A 16,578-nucleotide genomic window follows, 5' to 3' on the forward strand; every position below is an offset into this window, starting at 1 on the left:
TCGAGAATTCAAACAAATTCTACACCACAAATGAAATATTTTTGTCTTTCTTCATCATTATAGTTACATTGAACCTTGCCTGTGTCTCATTAATTGTTATATATCTGCTATTATTTCATTTTTACCACCTTAAGTTCCAATTAATTTGGTTTCTAAAATAAAAGCTTAAAATTTTTAATTTGCTTTTTTTTAATTAAAGAGAATTAGTTGATGGTTAACATTCTTGAATGTTTTCGAGGTCACAGAAGGCCTTTTTTAAATTTTTATTTCTTTGTGACTGAGCCGACCCTGTCTGAGATGAATAGCGGGGCTCCTGAATGCTGCTGGCCCTTTAAGAGGTGCGGGAGGGGCCCGCAGCATCTCGGCTGCGGTGTTTTTGTCTCTGTCTGTCAGTGAGCGCTCCTGGGCCGAGAAGGCTGAAAGGATTCCCAGAAGGAAGGTAAGAGTAGCTATTAAGTTACGTCTCCTCTGTGCGAGGAAACGCAGCGTGCGGGACAAAAATGCGTGGATCTTTTTTTCTAGATTTCCATCGCGCCTCAGACAGACGACGCTTCTTTAGCGGGGACTTCTTTGTGGACCGTCGGTCCTTCCCAATCCCATTCCTCCGGTCAGTTCTGTCCGAAGTAACGCATCGTTAAAGCGTTAAATAGCCTCAAATGATGTTATATCCTTAAAACTAAAGATTTAGTTCCGATCAACTGTGTTTAGTGACGTCACATTCTCATCTTTGGACCTTTAGAGGAAGTGAGTCTCATGGTGATGGTCGCTTCTCCGGTGCGCCTTTTTTGTTCAGAGCATCATCGGAGGCAAGGAGCGCCGTTTATTTATAACCTCATTCAATAATCGCTCTTTCTAATATTTCCACGTGATGTAAAAGCGCGTGTCATTTCTCCAACCGGGTGGCCACATTCATAGATCTTTAGTCATCCACCTGGAAAACCTTCTTTCCATCATACAATCGTGAGGAAAAGCTCCTACCGTCTCACATAATGCCTCATGGAAAGTAAATCTGAACTTTTCTCTCTGATCAGTGCTCTCATCATCCTAACTTTTACCGTCACCTCCTCCATTGCGCATTTCGGCTTGTTTACGCACGGCTTGGAAGCGTCCCTTTTTTATTGTTGCACATGTCGCAACATTCCAGCGTTTTTTAATCTCATTAAAAGCCCCAAAAACTCAATTGGGACTCTTGGGAGAGGGTGGGTCCCATCCATCCTGCAACTTTTCATTACTTCCAGATGTTTGCTCGGCGCTTCTTGCCCTCTCAGCTGCTGGTCTCGCTGGCTGAAGCCAAAGGGGTGAAGCTGTTGGTCAGACCTGGGTAAACATTGTTTTTATTTTTAAATATAAAACCTTAACATTTTAATATTTTTATCAAATTGAACTGTAATGCCCAATTAAACATTTTTTGTGACAGAAAATGTAATAATTAATTGCTCAGGTTCACGAGAAAACACATGAGATGTTGTTTTCATGGAGATCATCCAGACATTGGCAGGCTGCGGGGGTGTATTCATCACCCAGTTACCCTTCATCATACAATACTTCACTGTCCTGCTGTTGTATAATGACTTGCTGACTCTACTAAGTCCCCTCAACTAGTTTGCAGCAGCAGATACTTTATATTGTGCAGCTTCAGTGTTCCGACTCCATAAAAGCATTGTGTTAGTGTGGCTTTAATGAGCTGTTATGCTTTAATTGAAAGTCGTCTCTTTGTGTTGCTAAGAGGGATGTTCTGGAATTTCGTCCAACAACACGAGAGTCCTCTATCCTGCAATTTGAGAATCCGAATGTGATTGTCTCATTTGGACCCAGGGGTGCTGTAATGGAATGTGGGGCTATAAACTCCATTTGCACACCGGGCCACACGCCGGGCACTTAAAGAACTAATCAAATTATGTCCTGAACTTTCACAGGAAGACCTGTCTGCTGATGACATTCTTCTGGACAATTTAGGAGCACAGTGACTGACATCTATAATCGCTATGACTCCTAAATGTTGTAACTGAGCCCTTTTTTAGACCGTTTATCGTTGTTTTGCTAGATTTCAGTTCCAGTAGAAACGTTTTTTTGAGCTAAAGAGGGATTAGGATAAAGTGATGACCCTGCTGGTAATCCCAGCGACCAAGAAAGCAGGATAATACTACTTCTGTGCATCTCTGATGATTAACAAAAATATACTTGACAGATCCTAAAAGAGATCCCAAATCCCAAATAGAGTAAATTGGTTATTTTCCTGAGTAATCTCAGTAATCTCTTAATGACTAAGAAAAGCCCCAAATCAGCCCTGTCCATGCTGGGCCTGTAAGCTCTTGTTTTGATCAACAGGCTTCTCTAAATAGGGAAATAATTGATAGGAGCCTTTAGATTGGGTCAATAAGGCTCTTTAAAAATGCAGTTTGATTGGTTCATGCTCTGAGGAACCCCAACACACGCTGACCTGCTTTTTAACCCCAACATTCTTTCTGTTTGTCACATTTTCCTCCCTGCTTCATTAGTTCGAATCCCCACCTCCACAACTCCTCAAGATTTTTTTTCCCCCCAACTTGTTTCTGTGTGTGCGTCTGTGCTTTTGCGTGTCCTTTTTCCGGTGCCGCTCCTCGCTGCTTAGCCCCACCTCGGCTCGGTTTCCTGTTGGAGGTCAGCACAATGACCAGTTGCAGTCAGGAGAGCCGTCCAGTCCATGAACCATCTCCTCTTCCATATCTTTATTGTGAAAACAGGCTGAAGGAGTCTCTGGAGGTGACATCCATTCTGTCCTCATTTTTAAAGCCATAATGGTAAAAAAAACACACACACATCCCAGTGGAAGCTCTGTAGGACCATATGAGATCATTTAGAACTCTTGGTGAAAGTCCTTTTACTATTGTAAACAGTCAATCAACTGAGTTCTGATAAAGTCAGGTTGTGTATAAATGAAGCCTTTCGTGCTTCACAGTGTAGAGACTCACATGCAGCTGGATGAGGTTTATGTGAACATCTGAAAACAGCTCAACAATGGGTTTTATTTTAGTTGGACAAAGTGTCTATTTATGGGAGAGGAATACACAAATGCTGGTAAACTTCTTCAGGGCGGCTCCTTTTTATCGTCCCTGAGAAAGAGCCTCCTCTCAAACTATATTTACTGTGAGGGGGAGCCTGCAGTCCTCTTTGGGATCTTTTTTGATGTTTTTCTCTGCGATAAAAGAAGCAGACTTAATTCTGGCGTCAGGAGTGGTGTCTTGGTTTCGTCCGAATCTGAGACCTCATGCGTTGTCCTCATTCCAAAAGTTTCCATCTGAAAGTCTCAGCCGGGTCCCCCCCCTCCTCTCCGCCTCTCCTTTTGCCTTTCTTCCTCCACATTCCCCATCTTTCTCTCCCACCTTCCCTCACATACTGTACTGCTCTCCTCTGCGCCTTTCCCCATCCCTGCCCCCTCTTTTTTCCAACTTTCTTGTGCTCTCCTCGTTACTCCTCGCCCTGGGCTGGGAGGAAGTGACAGAGTTGATTTTGGGTCTTTGGGGAATACAAAGATGAAAATCGTTTTCCTGTAACCCTTTCTTTATCACATCTCCAGCTATCATCCTCCGTGTTCTGCAAGTAGCCTGGTTTGATGACAAATTAAAAAACATAATTTCATCAGAAGGTACGTTTGATTTAAGGCAGCCAAGTCGTCCAGTTTTCATATATTTTTGTGTTTTCACCTGAATAAATCAAGTTAATAGCTTCAGCTGTGTTTGTTGATCTGTGGGAGTCTTCAGGCCTCAGACTGTGTTGATGTGTTGGGGATCTGTGGGTTTTCAAGTGTCGAGTGGGAGGCGATGGGAGTTTAGTGAGTCATTTGCTGTCTGTGCCACGAGGTTAAAGCCAGTGCCTTACATTAAGCAGTTTGTCTTTGACCCTATGGCTTGAGAATAACTTTTCCCATTGATATACAGCTTTGGCTGCTTTAGACATACGAGAATATGTCATTTATGCAGCATTTAGCAGCATTAATAACTAGTCTTGTCGGTGAAGTCTTTAGGACTTCAGCAATCAATCACAAATGTAAGCCTTGCGTCTTTTATTTCCTCTTTCTGTCAGCATGTGGGTCCACAGCGCCACTTTATCAACTGTTTGTTTGTTTTGAGGTGGGTTTTTCTGCCGCACACACACGCAGAGCTTCTCTCAGGCTCTGTCTGTAAGATGCCCCTCCTCATTTTCTATTAAAACCAGCTGTGGAACTCGGAGCTCGATGAATGGCTCTTTGTGATTTTGGCTGTCGTTCCAGTCCAAAAGATCTGTTTCTCCCTCCAGCCCCCCTCCCTCTGCAGAGCCGGCATGACAACACCATGAAACAATGGGCTTAATAACAGCGAGTCATGTTCTGATATTAAGCAAAGGTCACCCCTGCCTTCGGGGCTAAATGTCGACCACACGGTTGCAACGTCCTGACCAGCTTGAGGTTGAGCAGACTCTGACTTATCCAATAGCATCTGCTTTCGGGTTTGTGCTGGTGGTGGCAGTTCCCACCAAACTGGAGGGTGTGAGTCTGCGCTGCTGGATTTAGGAGTGTTAGTCACACCAGAAAGAAGGCAGAACATGTTACCCAATCACATGGCAGAGAGATTCCCGCTGCTGGCCTTGAATTGATTAGATTGCCCTGAGCTGCTGTGTAAACTGTGACGGAGGTGTTTAGGACATGGATCCAGTTTCACTCATGCCTGTTTCTTCTGCTTTACCTGTTGATCAGTTAAAAAAACTCAAAAATGTAACACCTTTTTAAAATCAACCCATTTAAATATTGTTTAAAGTGTCTTTTATAAGTCCATTTTCTTTCTTTATGTAAGGGTTGCACGCTTCAACTATTTAAGTAAAGTGGTTCAAGTTTCAAAAAGGACTTTTTTTGTTGTTTTGTTTCTTTAGGTGCTGACTGTTACAGGGGAAAGAAAAGGAAAGAAGAGAAGGAGGCTGGGGAGGAGAACACTCATCCTCACAGCACAAACAGCTGGTATGAAACCGTAAAAGAAACCTCTTTCTTTTTCCTAAATTGCAAGTCATTAAATGACTGGAAGAATCCATTAAGATTCTTCTTTGTTGCTGTTTTCTCGTCCAGAAATAATGGACTTTGATGCACTGTAATGGCAATAATGATGAGATAACACAATAAACGGAAGCAATGAGTCTGACAAACTTTGGAGAGCTGACCTCCAAATGTGGCCTGGCACTTTTAATGACTCCTCGGGGTGGTCCCTGGTCTTAAGATTGAAGATAAAAGGATGTTTGTAAATGCCATAAATCAAACCCAGTGTGCAAACTTCCAATGAAAGAATGAAGAAAGCTGAAACCTCACAGAGAGAAAATGAAAACGAAAATGTGCCGAAATTACAGCACAATAGTTATTCTCATGGCATCTTACAGGACATACTACTAACATTCAATTTGTGCTGGATGACCTGCATCCTACCCCCCTGAGGGCTCACTCAATCTTAATAGGAAGGAATGGCATAAACTTGGCAGTGTAAGCTTCTTTTATTATGATTTGCAGCAGGAGGTGGGGGAGCGCCGTGGAGGCGATGTTATGGATGAGGGTAGCCGAGAAGAGCTGTCTGGAGAGGGGCAGAGAGGAAAGGGCGAACTCGGCTTTCTGTTCATCCCAAAGGAACTCTATGAGAGAGGAGGGAGAGGGAAGAAGGTCAGCCAGTCTGGGCTCAGCAGTGCGCCCGAGGTGGATGCTTTCACAAAAAAAAGCTCTCACAGAGCCAACGAGGAAATAGACATTTCAAGCAGAACAATCCAGGGGGATTAGGAGTTGAAAACCGGTGGACAAAGTCAGCCTCGGAGTCTGGCTGGGGTGTGTGGTTGCTAAACTGCAGACTCTAATTATATCTCATCAACTGTCCCCTGTCAGCGCTGTCCCCCACCCTACCGCTGGCACACAGACACCCTTCTGTGTCCTCTCCTCACTTTCTCACACATCCAGTCAAACTAACAAAGCACCGCAACCCAACTCATAATCAGTCTGACGCTTAATTTGCAGATTTAAGCTTAAGAGAAGCACAAAAACAATTATGGTTTTAACTCTAAAATCTTTTTGTCTTAGCTTCTTAAAATCTTTGCTGATTCTTATCTATATATCTTTTGTTTATATTAGTATTAGCATTTCATATCTACGTGTATTTAAGTTGAAAGTCTGTAGATCCTTTCTTGTCACACATTTTTCTGCATTAGACTGAAGCGTACAGTGTTATCATGGCTCCTCGGTGTGATGAAAAAGTGCAGATAAGGGAAATCGCATGGAGAAAATGTAACCGACCTCAGCACTTCACATACGATGCATTGTTTCCGAGTGTCCTACTTTTTTCTAAACGGGCAAGCAGCAGCAAGGGTCACAAGACATGAGGGCGGACGGGGGGGGGGGGGGGGGGGGCGACGACCTTAAACTGATTCAAACCAAGTATGCCTGAGGAAAAAGAAAAGGAAAGTTTCAGCTCTAACTTCTGATCGTCGCTCCTTCAAGCCACAGAGCTGTTCATCTGACTAATGCTGTGGGTGGCTCAAACATTTCAGCCCTGTTCCCACAAAAGGGATGACCTAGAAAGTTAATCTTTTTTTCAGGCAGAGTCAGCTCTCAGGAATTGGCATGGGGGGGGGGGGGGGGGGGGGGGGGGGTTGACGTTTTTGCAGGATGTCTGTTGCTCTCTGTGGAAGTGAAAAATCACAACATTTAGTTTATGGCATGTCAGAGTGCGCTGAAAGTCTGAGCTTTTCTGTGTTAGAGTGGCAAGGAAGTTAATCTGCAGAAAAAGGAGGGCGAGATCTAACCGCATGATCATCAGCTGATGTCGAGAAGGGAGCAGAGAGGCTTCAAGGGAAGACAAACAGATAATAGACGTGAATTGGAGGATAGGAAAAGAGAATGAGCAGGGGCTGTGAGCAGACCTCTAATTTGAGAGGCAAAGTTAGTGTGCAGAGTTGATGCCTAATAAGGTTGCATCTGGCAAATCTCTGTTCTGGATTTAGCTGCCAGGAAACTTTCCCCTCCACTTCTTCTCCACATGCTGTAAAAGAAAGAAACATATGAGTAACTATGTTCCAGAGAATAGATAAAATTAGAGATGGGGGGGTAACTTCACAAGACAAGCAGTAAAGTTACCATCATATACAAAGGATAGCAGATTTAGTAACAACTCATTCTGTGTAAACAGGGGTCCCACTAAGGCTGCGCTTTACTTCAGTTAACACCCACTCCAATAAAAATCGTGTTTTTGACATATTCTTGTAACATGATGGGGGACATATAATAAGAAAATAGCATTTTAAAGTGTTTCTTTATTCAAATTGGGTTGAATCAGAAAAAGAAGAATCAAATGTGCTGTTGCATGCCAGTTTTGTGGCGCGTGATTTGTTAAGTTGGGGGTGTGACAGGCTGTAAACTAGCAGAGGAGAGTGTAAACAAAGGGATGATCGGAAATGGGTGCAGATTTACTCCGCCCACAACTCCGAGGTTAATTTCTGCAGCTCTGCCAAAATTATGTACTAGAAAGCAAAAGTTATTTTTTATTTATTTTTGGCTAAAACAGCTTAATCAAAATGAAGAGACCACTGGGAACGATTGTTCATTGTGGGATTTTAAATGTTCCTTGGTAAAAACAAAAGGAAGTGTTTTTTCCTAAATATTTGTGTTTGTTTGTTCATGATTTTGAGATATTTGTCTCCCCACAGGTGAGAGTTTGTGTGGCTCAAAACACAGACTCAGCATGGCTCAGGTGCTGCACATGGACCCCACCTTCCCAGGTGATGTCTCCTCCTGTTATTTATAAATGCACGATCCTGAAGGAGACCCTGGCGAAAACTTTAAATTAGTTTAAAATGTGATCAAAATTGTTGCACAGATGTAGAGTACTTTTGGTTTTCTTCACATCTGGTTTTTAATATCTGACGAGAAATAAAAATCAAAGGGATTCTGAGAAACAAATCAGCAGGACAGATAAGAAAGCTGATCTGATCCAGTTTTGCTTGAGGTTGAAACAAAAAGATCAAGAATGTCTCATTAGAAAACAAGCAATCTAAAAGAGAAGCAGGATAAAACATGTTTATTCACATGGCTTTAAAAAATATTTGTCTTTACTTTCAGGATTTATTTTCTAACCATATTTTATTAGTTTTATGAGCAAATCAAGCTTATCTCATAAGCTTGAGAATAAATTTAAATTGCTGTGACTTTAAGCTTCATTTCCTCGCCCCCGCAGGGAAACTCAACTCGCCGGCTCCTCCTTCCCTGCACGCCAAAGAGCAGGAGGCGCCCTATTCAGTGGAGACCCCCTATGGCTACCGTCTGGACCTTGACTTCCTCAAATATGTTAATGACATAGAAAAGGGGAACACCATCAAGAAAGTGTCTATACAGCGAAGGCCGCGGTATGGTTCCCTACCTCGTGGCTACGGCTATACTGGCTCCTGGTGGACCTCCACAGAGTCTCTGTGCTCCAACGCCAGCATGGACAGCCGGCATTCGTCCTACTCCTACTGTGCCCCGGGCTATCATACATCGCAGAGGCCCAGCTTCACTGCTGCTCGAGTGGAGAAGACTCTTTTAGATGCTCGCAGGAAGCTGGAAGAGGAGAAAGAGGGCCGGAGATTCTCCAACTTGGGCAGCATGCACAGCAGCGTAGCCGGCTCCAACACCTCCATCAGCAGCGCACACAGCTTCAACCGGGCTCAGGGTGGAGGTGGATCCGTCACTAACTTGAGCTCTGGCTTGTCCACCCCCGTCACTCCAACTCCAGCTCACTTGCAGCACGTCAGGGAACAGATGGCCGCGGCGCTGAGGAAGATAAAAGAGCTTGAGGAGCAGGTGAAGACCATCCCTGTGCTCCAGGTTAAAATATCTGTGCTACAGGAGGAGAAAAGGCAGCTCAGTGTCCAGCTGAAGAGCCAGAAGTTTCTCGGTCACACTCTGGGTTTTAGCCGTAGCCGTCCTCGCGGAGAGCTTTACATCGACATCCCTGAAGAAGAGGCCAGCACCGGAGCTCCCACCCAAAATAAGACAGCAATTCCGACATCTCCAACCACACCCGAAGGCTCCAAGCAAGACTCGGGGTGTGAGATTGAGGACACTGTGATTGTGGGTGGAGCTCGACCACATGGAAAGCGGGAAGTCCGCACTGTTGGAGTGGGACCAGAAGTCTTCCGGGGCAGCTGTGATGTGGGGGTGTGGGTTCAAGAGAAGGACCTGGGGCTGCTGCCTGAGACAGAGGCCCTCAGAGATCAAGTGGGTCAGCTTGAGGGCAAGTTAAAGAGGACACTGGAGGAGCTGCAAACTGCACAGCAGCAGAGCGCCACCGTTCAAGAAACCCTGCAGGTGGACCATCCAGTGATGGCCACCAGCATCGGCTGGCAGGAACCACAAGGACGCAGTCTGCACAGCCTGGTCAGCTTCACACAGCAGCCACAGAGGCAACAGAGAAGTGTGGGGATCCAGGTGTACACACTGGAAAAGTCAACTGTTGTGGAGGTGGGCACGCTGCTACGGGCGGAGTCCTGCAGCTCTCCATCTCCTCGACCAGCGAGTGGAGTTACAGAGAGCCAGCACAAAGAAAAAACAGAAGGTTGGCCTTTTCATTTCACATATCTCAAAGGCAGTTTAACACAAAAGCAAGCTGATGACAAATATTTCAATTTTTGTCGGCAACATTTTTTTATTTTACCACTTTTTTTGTCATTTCTTTCCAAAGTTAGTCAGTTTAAAATACTGCCTCTTATCTTTCAGAACATCCAGTGGAGCTGCCAATCGCAGTCAGCTCCAAACAGGTACGCAATATCCTAAGAAGAGGTTTGTCCACCTCAGTACCCATCGCTAACGCTGCCGTTGCTGTAGCAACGGGCAATCAGATCAACTTGGTTCAGTCTGAAGAAGAGGAGACCAGCAGTTCCGTCCAGTCACAAGAAAACTCATCTAAACCAGGTGTGCAGACTGGAGCTTTTTGCCAACACGTTTAACATTACTATAACTTGATCTACATGTAAGGTTCATTGTCTTTTTTAGCCTCATCTCCTCAGTCCTGTTTGAGATCTATCATGAAGCGTAAGGCTGAAGGCGAACCCGGTTCTCCCTCCACCAAAAAAAACCTTCAGTTCATTGGAGTCAATGGAGGGTAAGAGTCATTTAATGAAGACCAGCAACCTATAAGCTTTATATAAATAGACGCTGATGGGTAATGTCTTCTCTTGCAGTTATGAGTCCTCATCTTCAGATGAAAGTAGCAGTGAGAGCTCAGATGAAGGGAGTGACTCCAGTGAATATCATGAAGCCAGAGAAAAACTGCCAGAATCCACCATCCAGCACCAGCACATAACCCTGAACACCTCCAAGCCACAAGAAGGAAACACAGGGGACCCTCAGCAAACTGCAGCCAACCCACCGGCTGTCACTCCAAACTCAAGTTCCAGCCAAGCTGCTGCTGCTGTTAACACAAAACTGCCAGACAATGCTCCTCCGTCACCAGCAACAGACACTGTTTTGCAAAAATGTGCCTCTCAGCCAACATCAGATTCCACCCAAACTGCTCCAGCCAAGGATTCTTCCTCCAAAGAGACTTCTGACCGGTTATCCGAAAATACCCCCACACAGAAGATACCTTCCACACTGCCTCACACTGAATCTACTAAAGGACAAACGTCTTTGGTTACATTCCATTCAGCGGTAAAAACAAGTGATGCCACAAAACAGCAAGACACTGCCCAGTCAGAAGCATCTGCTGCCTCCTCCCAGCAGGACTCCAAGCCAGCAGCAGAAAGGGTTCCAAACAACTCCGGAGCAGCATCTTCTAATCAAGTCAGGTAGGCATGCATTCCTTCTCTTCGTGTGGACTGATTCCACCAGCATCTGTGCACTGATGGCTTTGTCTTTGTGTGTTGCAGAGCTGAGTTGAGTAAAAACCTCATGTCAGCGCTGCAAACTCTGCGGAAAGCTCTGGGGGAGCCAAATGCTTTCAGCCAACAGGCAGCAGTACGTGTTGAAACGGAATCACTTGTTTTAAGAAATGCTTAGAATCTCAGAGCTTAGACTCAATGCCAACTGTTCTAAGTGCTTTTGAGAGTTTAACATCTTTACTCTAATTTCATTTGTGCTTATTTCTGTTGTATTTGTCCTGTGAAAACCCTAACATTTCGGTGCTTTTGTGCTTTCCCAGCAGTCTGTCACATATTTATTTGTCTTAAGTGTCCTCATTGCGTCTGTTCTCAGAGGGAAGCCTACACCACTGTGCTGCAGGAATGGCTGCGTGTGTCCTGTCACAAAGCAGCCGACACATCTGTTGTCAAGGCCTACATGGACACCTTTGCCTCGCTATCCCCCCAGCTGCTGGAGTTTGTGATCAACATGGCAGATGGGAATGGAAACACCGCACTGCACTACACAGTCTCCCACTCTAACTTCCCAGTTGTCAAACTTCTGCTGGATACTGGTGAGTTCATTGATAAACAATCTTTTTTTTTTTTTGGGCTTTTTATCGATGAGAGTGTCAGTTCTAAAATAAGCCTGTCTTGTTCATGTCATGCCGTGTCATTGTGTTTGCAGGGACTGGATCACCTGTCACACTGATTGCTCTTTTTATCCCACAGGTCTGTGTAACGCTGACAAGCAGAACAAGGCCGGTTACACGGCCATCATGCTGACGGCGCTGGCTGCTTTCCACTCCGACAGCGACCTCCAGACTGTCCTTCAGCTGCTGCGCACTGGGGACGTCAACGCCAAAGCCAGCCAGGTGCGCCCCCTTCTGTTCCTGAGGTTTTACTACATCAAGCCAAATATGTGGATGTCTACAGGGGGTAGTTGCAGGAGCCCTACAGTCCTTATGTGATGTGTGCTTGCAGGCTGGACAGACTGCACTGATGCTGGCGGTGAGTCACGGTCGAGGGGACATGGTGAGGGCGCTGCTGTCCTGTGGAGCTCAAGTCAACATCCGGGATGATGACGGTTCCACCGCACTCATGTGCGCCTGCGAGCATGGTCACGTGGACATTGTCCGTCAGCTGCTTTCCGTTCCAGGCTGTGATGCAACCCTCACTGACAATGTAGCCTATCTTGGTCCACAAGTCATCATTTTAAATTCTTATCAGTCCAGCATCTCATGCACTCTCTTTGTGTCATCCAGGACGGCAGCACCGCTTTATCCATCGCCCTGGAGGCAAGTCAGAATGACATTGCTGTGCTTTTGTACGCTCATCTCAACTTTGCAAAGCCTCCTTCCCCTGTAAGTACTGGAGTCCACTGCTAACACACATCCTCAGCATGCAGGAACATTTGCATCAGGTCCTCCCGAAATTAGCCACTGAAATGTTTTTATTTTATTTGTGGGTTTGATAGCTGATGGAGCAAAATTGCATCTTCAGTTAGGACATTTGGGAGAGAAAAAATTATAAAACGCCTAAGTTTTGCTTCATGTCCAAATTCTCAAATTGGTCTATGGTCAGTTAAGGCAGAAATGGTGCTGCTCCTGCTTTAAAGCGTCTTACTGGGGATTATAAAATGCATTGTTATTTTAATTTAAGATGATATCTAAAAGCATTTTGTTTTCTTTTTTTAATCTTTTCTTAGGTTTCACCTAAGTCTCCTCTTCTGGGTTCCTCTCCTCCTGCCGCTGAACCAAAATGAGGGGGGCTCCTGCAGCTCACATCACAGATGCTTCTCATCCATGTTGTCATGAAAAGCAAAGAACTGGTCTGCATCCTCTGTCACACTAAAATATCTGTTTGCATCGCAACATGTATAGCTTGCAACATAATAATTTAAAACTTTTGTGTACATCGTTGTTTTTACATGTTGACTGAAAGTGTGAGAAACTGCTCATTTGGTGGATGTCTAGTTTTCGGTTTCATCTGGACCATTTTTAGTAGCATTAGGAAGTCAAAACTATTCACTTTCATGAGTGTACACTTTTATTTTTGTGTTTTAGTTAGCGGTGCAATGCTATTTCCATCCCATAATTGTCCGTAGTTATCAAACAGGAGCATCATTTGATGCGATTACTTGGAATAACAAAAGCCACCCCTCTTGTAGAAAAAGTGTCCTTGCATCAAACATCATTGGTGCTACTAAATAATAACCCACCTCAACAGTATATTAATGTTGATGCACCTGATTTATTTACAGCAGAGTATTTTTATATTAGTTTTGTTAATCTGACCTCTGAGTATCATGGTTTTATGTTCATGAAGAGGCAGAGTTTTTACTCCAGAAGGAACTTTTTGGTATTGTTTTCTAACAAAAAACAATTTTAAAACATCTTTTCCTAAAGTTCAGCATCAGTGAGAGAAAAAAAGCAGTTTTTCTCTGAAGGTTAGGGTACGGAAATGCTTGGATTTTGGACACAACGGTGAATTTATTTGAGGCAGGAAAACAAGGAAAGATGAAGATTTGTCAGAGATATGACCTTGGTTTTTAAAGCATGTTCCATGTAATATATATTAATATCAAAATAATATATATCTGAAAAGAAAAACTCTGCACCAAAATCTGACGGTTTTGAACAAAAAAGGATACGGTATTGATGTCAAATTTTTATTACTTTTTAAATATTTTTGGTCTCAACTTTCATACTCGATTTTTGGTGATGAATTTTTGTATAAGCTTAGAGATTTTTTATTTAAGTATCTATGTATCTATCTTTTTATACATTTTAGATTTTTTAAGATCACCTACTTTATGTAAGCATACAGCTCTCTAGAATTGTTTTCCAACAGATTATGTAAATTCTTGGCTGTGTCTCTTCTGGTTTGTGCATTTTGGAAAGCAGTCGATTAATAAATGTAGACCACCACATCTTTTGTCTGGTATTAATTCAGTGTATCATTCACCGCTGATGTGGCTGATTTACGCTGGTGTTGCACACATAAGGGGCTTTCACAGAGGGTATCTTTTACACTTTACATTTTTCCCAGTCTATCTATCTTTGCACTGAATTATTAAAATAGTTAATATAGACACAGATTTTGAACCTTCTGTACAAAAATTTAAATACCTCTGTACTCAGTGACATCTGTCATTTCAATCAGAATAAATGACTTTCACTTATTCTTTCACTGTCAACGTGAAAACTAGTTGTTTTATCATGTCCGGCAAATAGTTAAGAAGTTGTGATTAAATCTGCCACAGGCTTGCGACCAGTCAAGGATGTACCCTGTCTTTGTATAACATTAGCAGGGATAGGCTCCAGCAACCCCTTAACCACAAAATGGATTTAGTGGAGTTAGAAGAAATATATTTAGGTCATAGTTTTTCTTAAATGTTGCTTTGATTAGACCAAGGGCTTCACAGTTTGCTCTGCATTCATAAAAACAATTGAAGCAGCACTTTGATTTGTGTATATATATAATTTTAGTATTACTATATATAAATAATAACTTTAATTAAAACTTTTTATTGAGCTAAAAAAAGGCGAAAAAGACAGGCAATATTAAATAAACCAATCCAGCCTCCAGAGAATTTCTAAAGTTATTAGTCACAAATTCTCAGAATAAACTGACAATCAGTTGGATTCTGACTTCTAAAAAAATACTAGATTGTAAATAATCAAGAAGGGGGTTAAAAGAGCAAATTTTGAGTAAGAATAAGATATAAAGACCTCTTAAGGGGCATTTCTAGCAAGTGTACCTCAATGCCAGGACTCAACTGAGCATGTGCAAAGTTAGCAGCTATGGGGCTCGATCAGATGTAGACTTGTTCTAAGATTGCTTAGGGAGCTTGCCAGGAGCAAGTCTCATTTGTGTAAAGAAAAAACGTCATACGAGCAGAACATAATTTTAAAAACAAATGATAACACAATGAAATGGCATGCCATTAACCCACTGCAACATGTTTGCAGAAAACAAAATGGAGCCTTTTAGCAGGAACTCCTGCAGTCTTTAGTAAGGCACAGTGAGGTAAGGCTAATGATTTGGGCTTAGTTTTGTAAATATGCGATTTAGAAAAATGGCAAATATGCCTTTAATTAAAGCCTGAAGTTTATTAAGATGCTCTTGAAGGAAATAACATTTCCAGACATAAATATTGTATATGAGAAGAACGACAAATCCATTGGAAAACAGTCAAGCATAAGAAGACAAAGTCGCAATTTCATTTTTTGAAAGAATTAGTTTATTGTTACATAAGTTTAATGTGAATGTAAACTGATCATGATGTCTATGTCTGAGTCCCTCCTTCCATTATGACTCCACACTTTCTTGCCTTTTTTACAAACAATGAAGCAAGTTTGCTCAGGCCACAATCTGAGAAAAACAGGGTTGCAGCTGCATCTGGTGTCCTCAGACAGCTGCTCGTCTTTGGGAGGAGCTGCAGATAACACGACTGGACCGCTGGGCCTCAGCTGCTTTATAGCCACGTTCAAAAAAAAAATGGCTGACATAAACACTATAGTCAAACAACTTGTGTTGTCCTGGTAAAGTAACATTTTAAGGTGTTAAAACCAGCAATAAAATAAATTTAGTATGCACTGTATACATTAAAGCTCTATTTAGACCAAATAAGTTTAAATAAACCCCATGAATTCATGTCAATAGAAAAATGGAAAGTTTATTTCTTGATTAAAAATGTCTCAAGCTGATTGTAATCTGTCTGTTAGTTCGGGAATTTCAAAAACTTTTCAGATTGGAAGAAATTAAAGAAACTAAACTGAATATTTGAAAAATGCAATATGGATAAACTTCAGGCTTTGAAAAAAAGGTGATCGGGAAATTAAGAAAAAGCACCTAAACCACAAAAACTGCAGAAAACACAAAGGAATCCACATTCAAGTCAAATCTTTTTTGTGGAAACTTTAGTAAATTTTCTAATTTTTTTGTTGACAGCTTTAGTGTACTCATTAATTTACCAATATAGTCTTCTCAATATCTGTTTCTGATAATTTCAGCCATGTTTAAATGATTTCCTATATGAAGTTTAAAGAAATGTGCTTAATTTATTTCTTAGACTTTCCTGTTCTGTAGCTTCCAGCTGTCAAAAGTTATTCACTAATGTTGATTTCATTGCCTGACGAGATTTATTAAAACTTTTAATATTTTTAAGAATCATGAATTTAATTAAAAAGTTTTTGTCAAGCAAGATTTGCTTTTGTTTTGGATTTTTTCTTTTTTTATGGCATAAAGGTTAGAAATGATAACGTTTTGGAAGAGTTTAGTGTGTGGAAGCAATAGACCCATATCAATGTAATTAACTTAAATAGTATATCGAATGTGTTCTTATAAGTTTAAGGCTGAAATCTTTAGGAACTTCATGACTTTATGACAACTTTTCAGCACCACAGGATCAGCTAAAGGAGTGAAAAAGTCTTATCTCCCCAGCTTGTGTGGGTCCACCCTTACAGCTGCTGTGTACGGCCTTTGATAAGAGTTTGGAATGAATGTTTTGGCAGGAAAGACAGAACCTTACTTTAGTGATGATTTTGGAAGGTTTCCAAATAAATCTTTCAATATTGGGCGACTTGATTGAAGTGCCTGGATTTTAATGCTGTTTGAATGAGGTCTGTCTCCTCTGTTCCCTTTTCAGCAACACCCAAATTAAAACCAGTATTGACTGTATTTGAATTAGATTCGTTCTTTGTCTATTTTTTCTTTCATTTT

The 16,578-nt window shown here is 42.3% G+C and overlaps 1 protein-coding gene across 2 annotated transcripts; it reads left to right on the forward strand.

The window, feature by feature from the left end:
* Window positions 1–343: 343 nt before the first annotated feature.
* kank2 (KN motif and ankyrin repeat domains 2) lies at window positions 344–13,783 on the forward strand. Of its 2 annotated transcripts, none has more exons than XM_004071602.5 (13): window positions 344–439; window positions 4,885–4,969; window positions 7,684–7,755; window positions 8,211–9,569; window positions 9,731–9,925; window positions 10,007–10,115; window positions 10,195–10,800; window positions 10,882–10,969; window positions 11,207–11,426; window positions 11,584–11,726; window positions 11,836–12,036; window positions 12,117–12,215; window positions 12,560–13,783. In XM_004071602.5, the coding sequence occupies exons 3-13, from the start codon at window positions 7,719–7,721 to the stop codon at window positions 12,614–12,616; spliced, it is 3,114 nt and encodes a 1,037-aa protein (XP_004071650.2). In that variant the 5' UTR covers window positions 344–439; window positions 4,885–4,969; window positions 7,684–7,718; the 3' UTR covers window positions 12,617–13,783. The 2 variants fall into 2 exon arrangements, with proteins under 2 accessions (XP_004071650.2, XP_020560868.1); XM_020705209.2 differs by lacking the exon at window positions 344–439 and adding an exon at window positions 533–607.
* Window positions 13,784–16,578: the final 2,795 nt, after the last annotated feature.

Source organism: Oryzias latipes, chromosome 8 (genome assembly GCF_053564925.1).
Source record: "Oryzias latipes strain Hd-rR chromosome 8, Olatipes_Hd-rR_3.1".
In the NCBI taxonomy this organism is placed as follows: domain Eukaryota; kingdom Metazoa; phylum Chordata; class Actinopteri; order Beloniformes; family Adrianichthyidae; genus Oryzias; species Oryzias latipes.

Bases quoted from the DNA above. Each gene is read 5' to 3' on its own strand.
- kank2 (XM_004071602.5), top strand. From the start codon at position 7,719: ATGGCTCAGGTGCTGCACATGGACCCCACCTTCCCAG. The intron at 10,801-10,881 runs GTAGGCATGCAT...TGTGTGTTGCAG, and splicing joins GCATCTTCTAATCAAGTCAG to AGCTGAGTTGAGTAAAAACC. The intron at 12,216-12,559 runs GTAAGTACTGGA...ATCTTTTCTTAG, and splicing joins TTGCAAAGCCTCCTTCCCCT to GTTTCACCTAAGTCTCCTCT.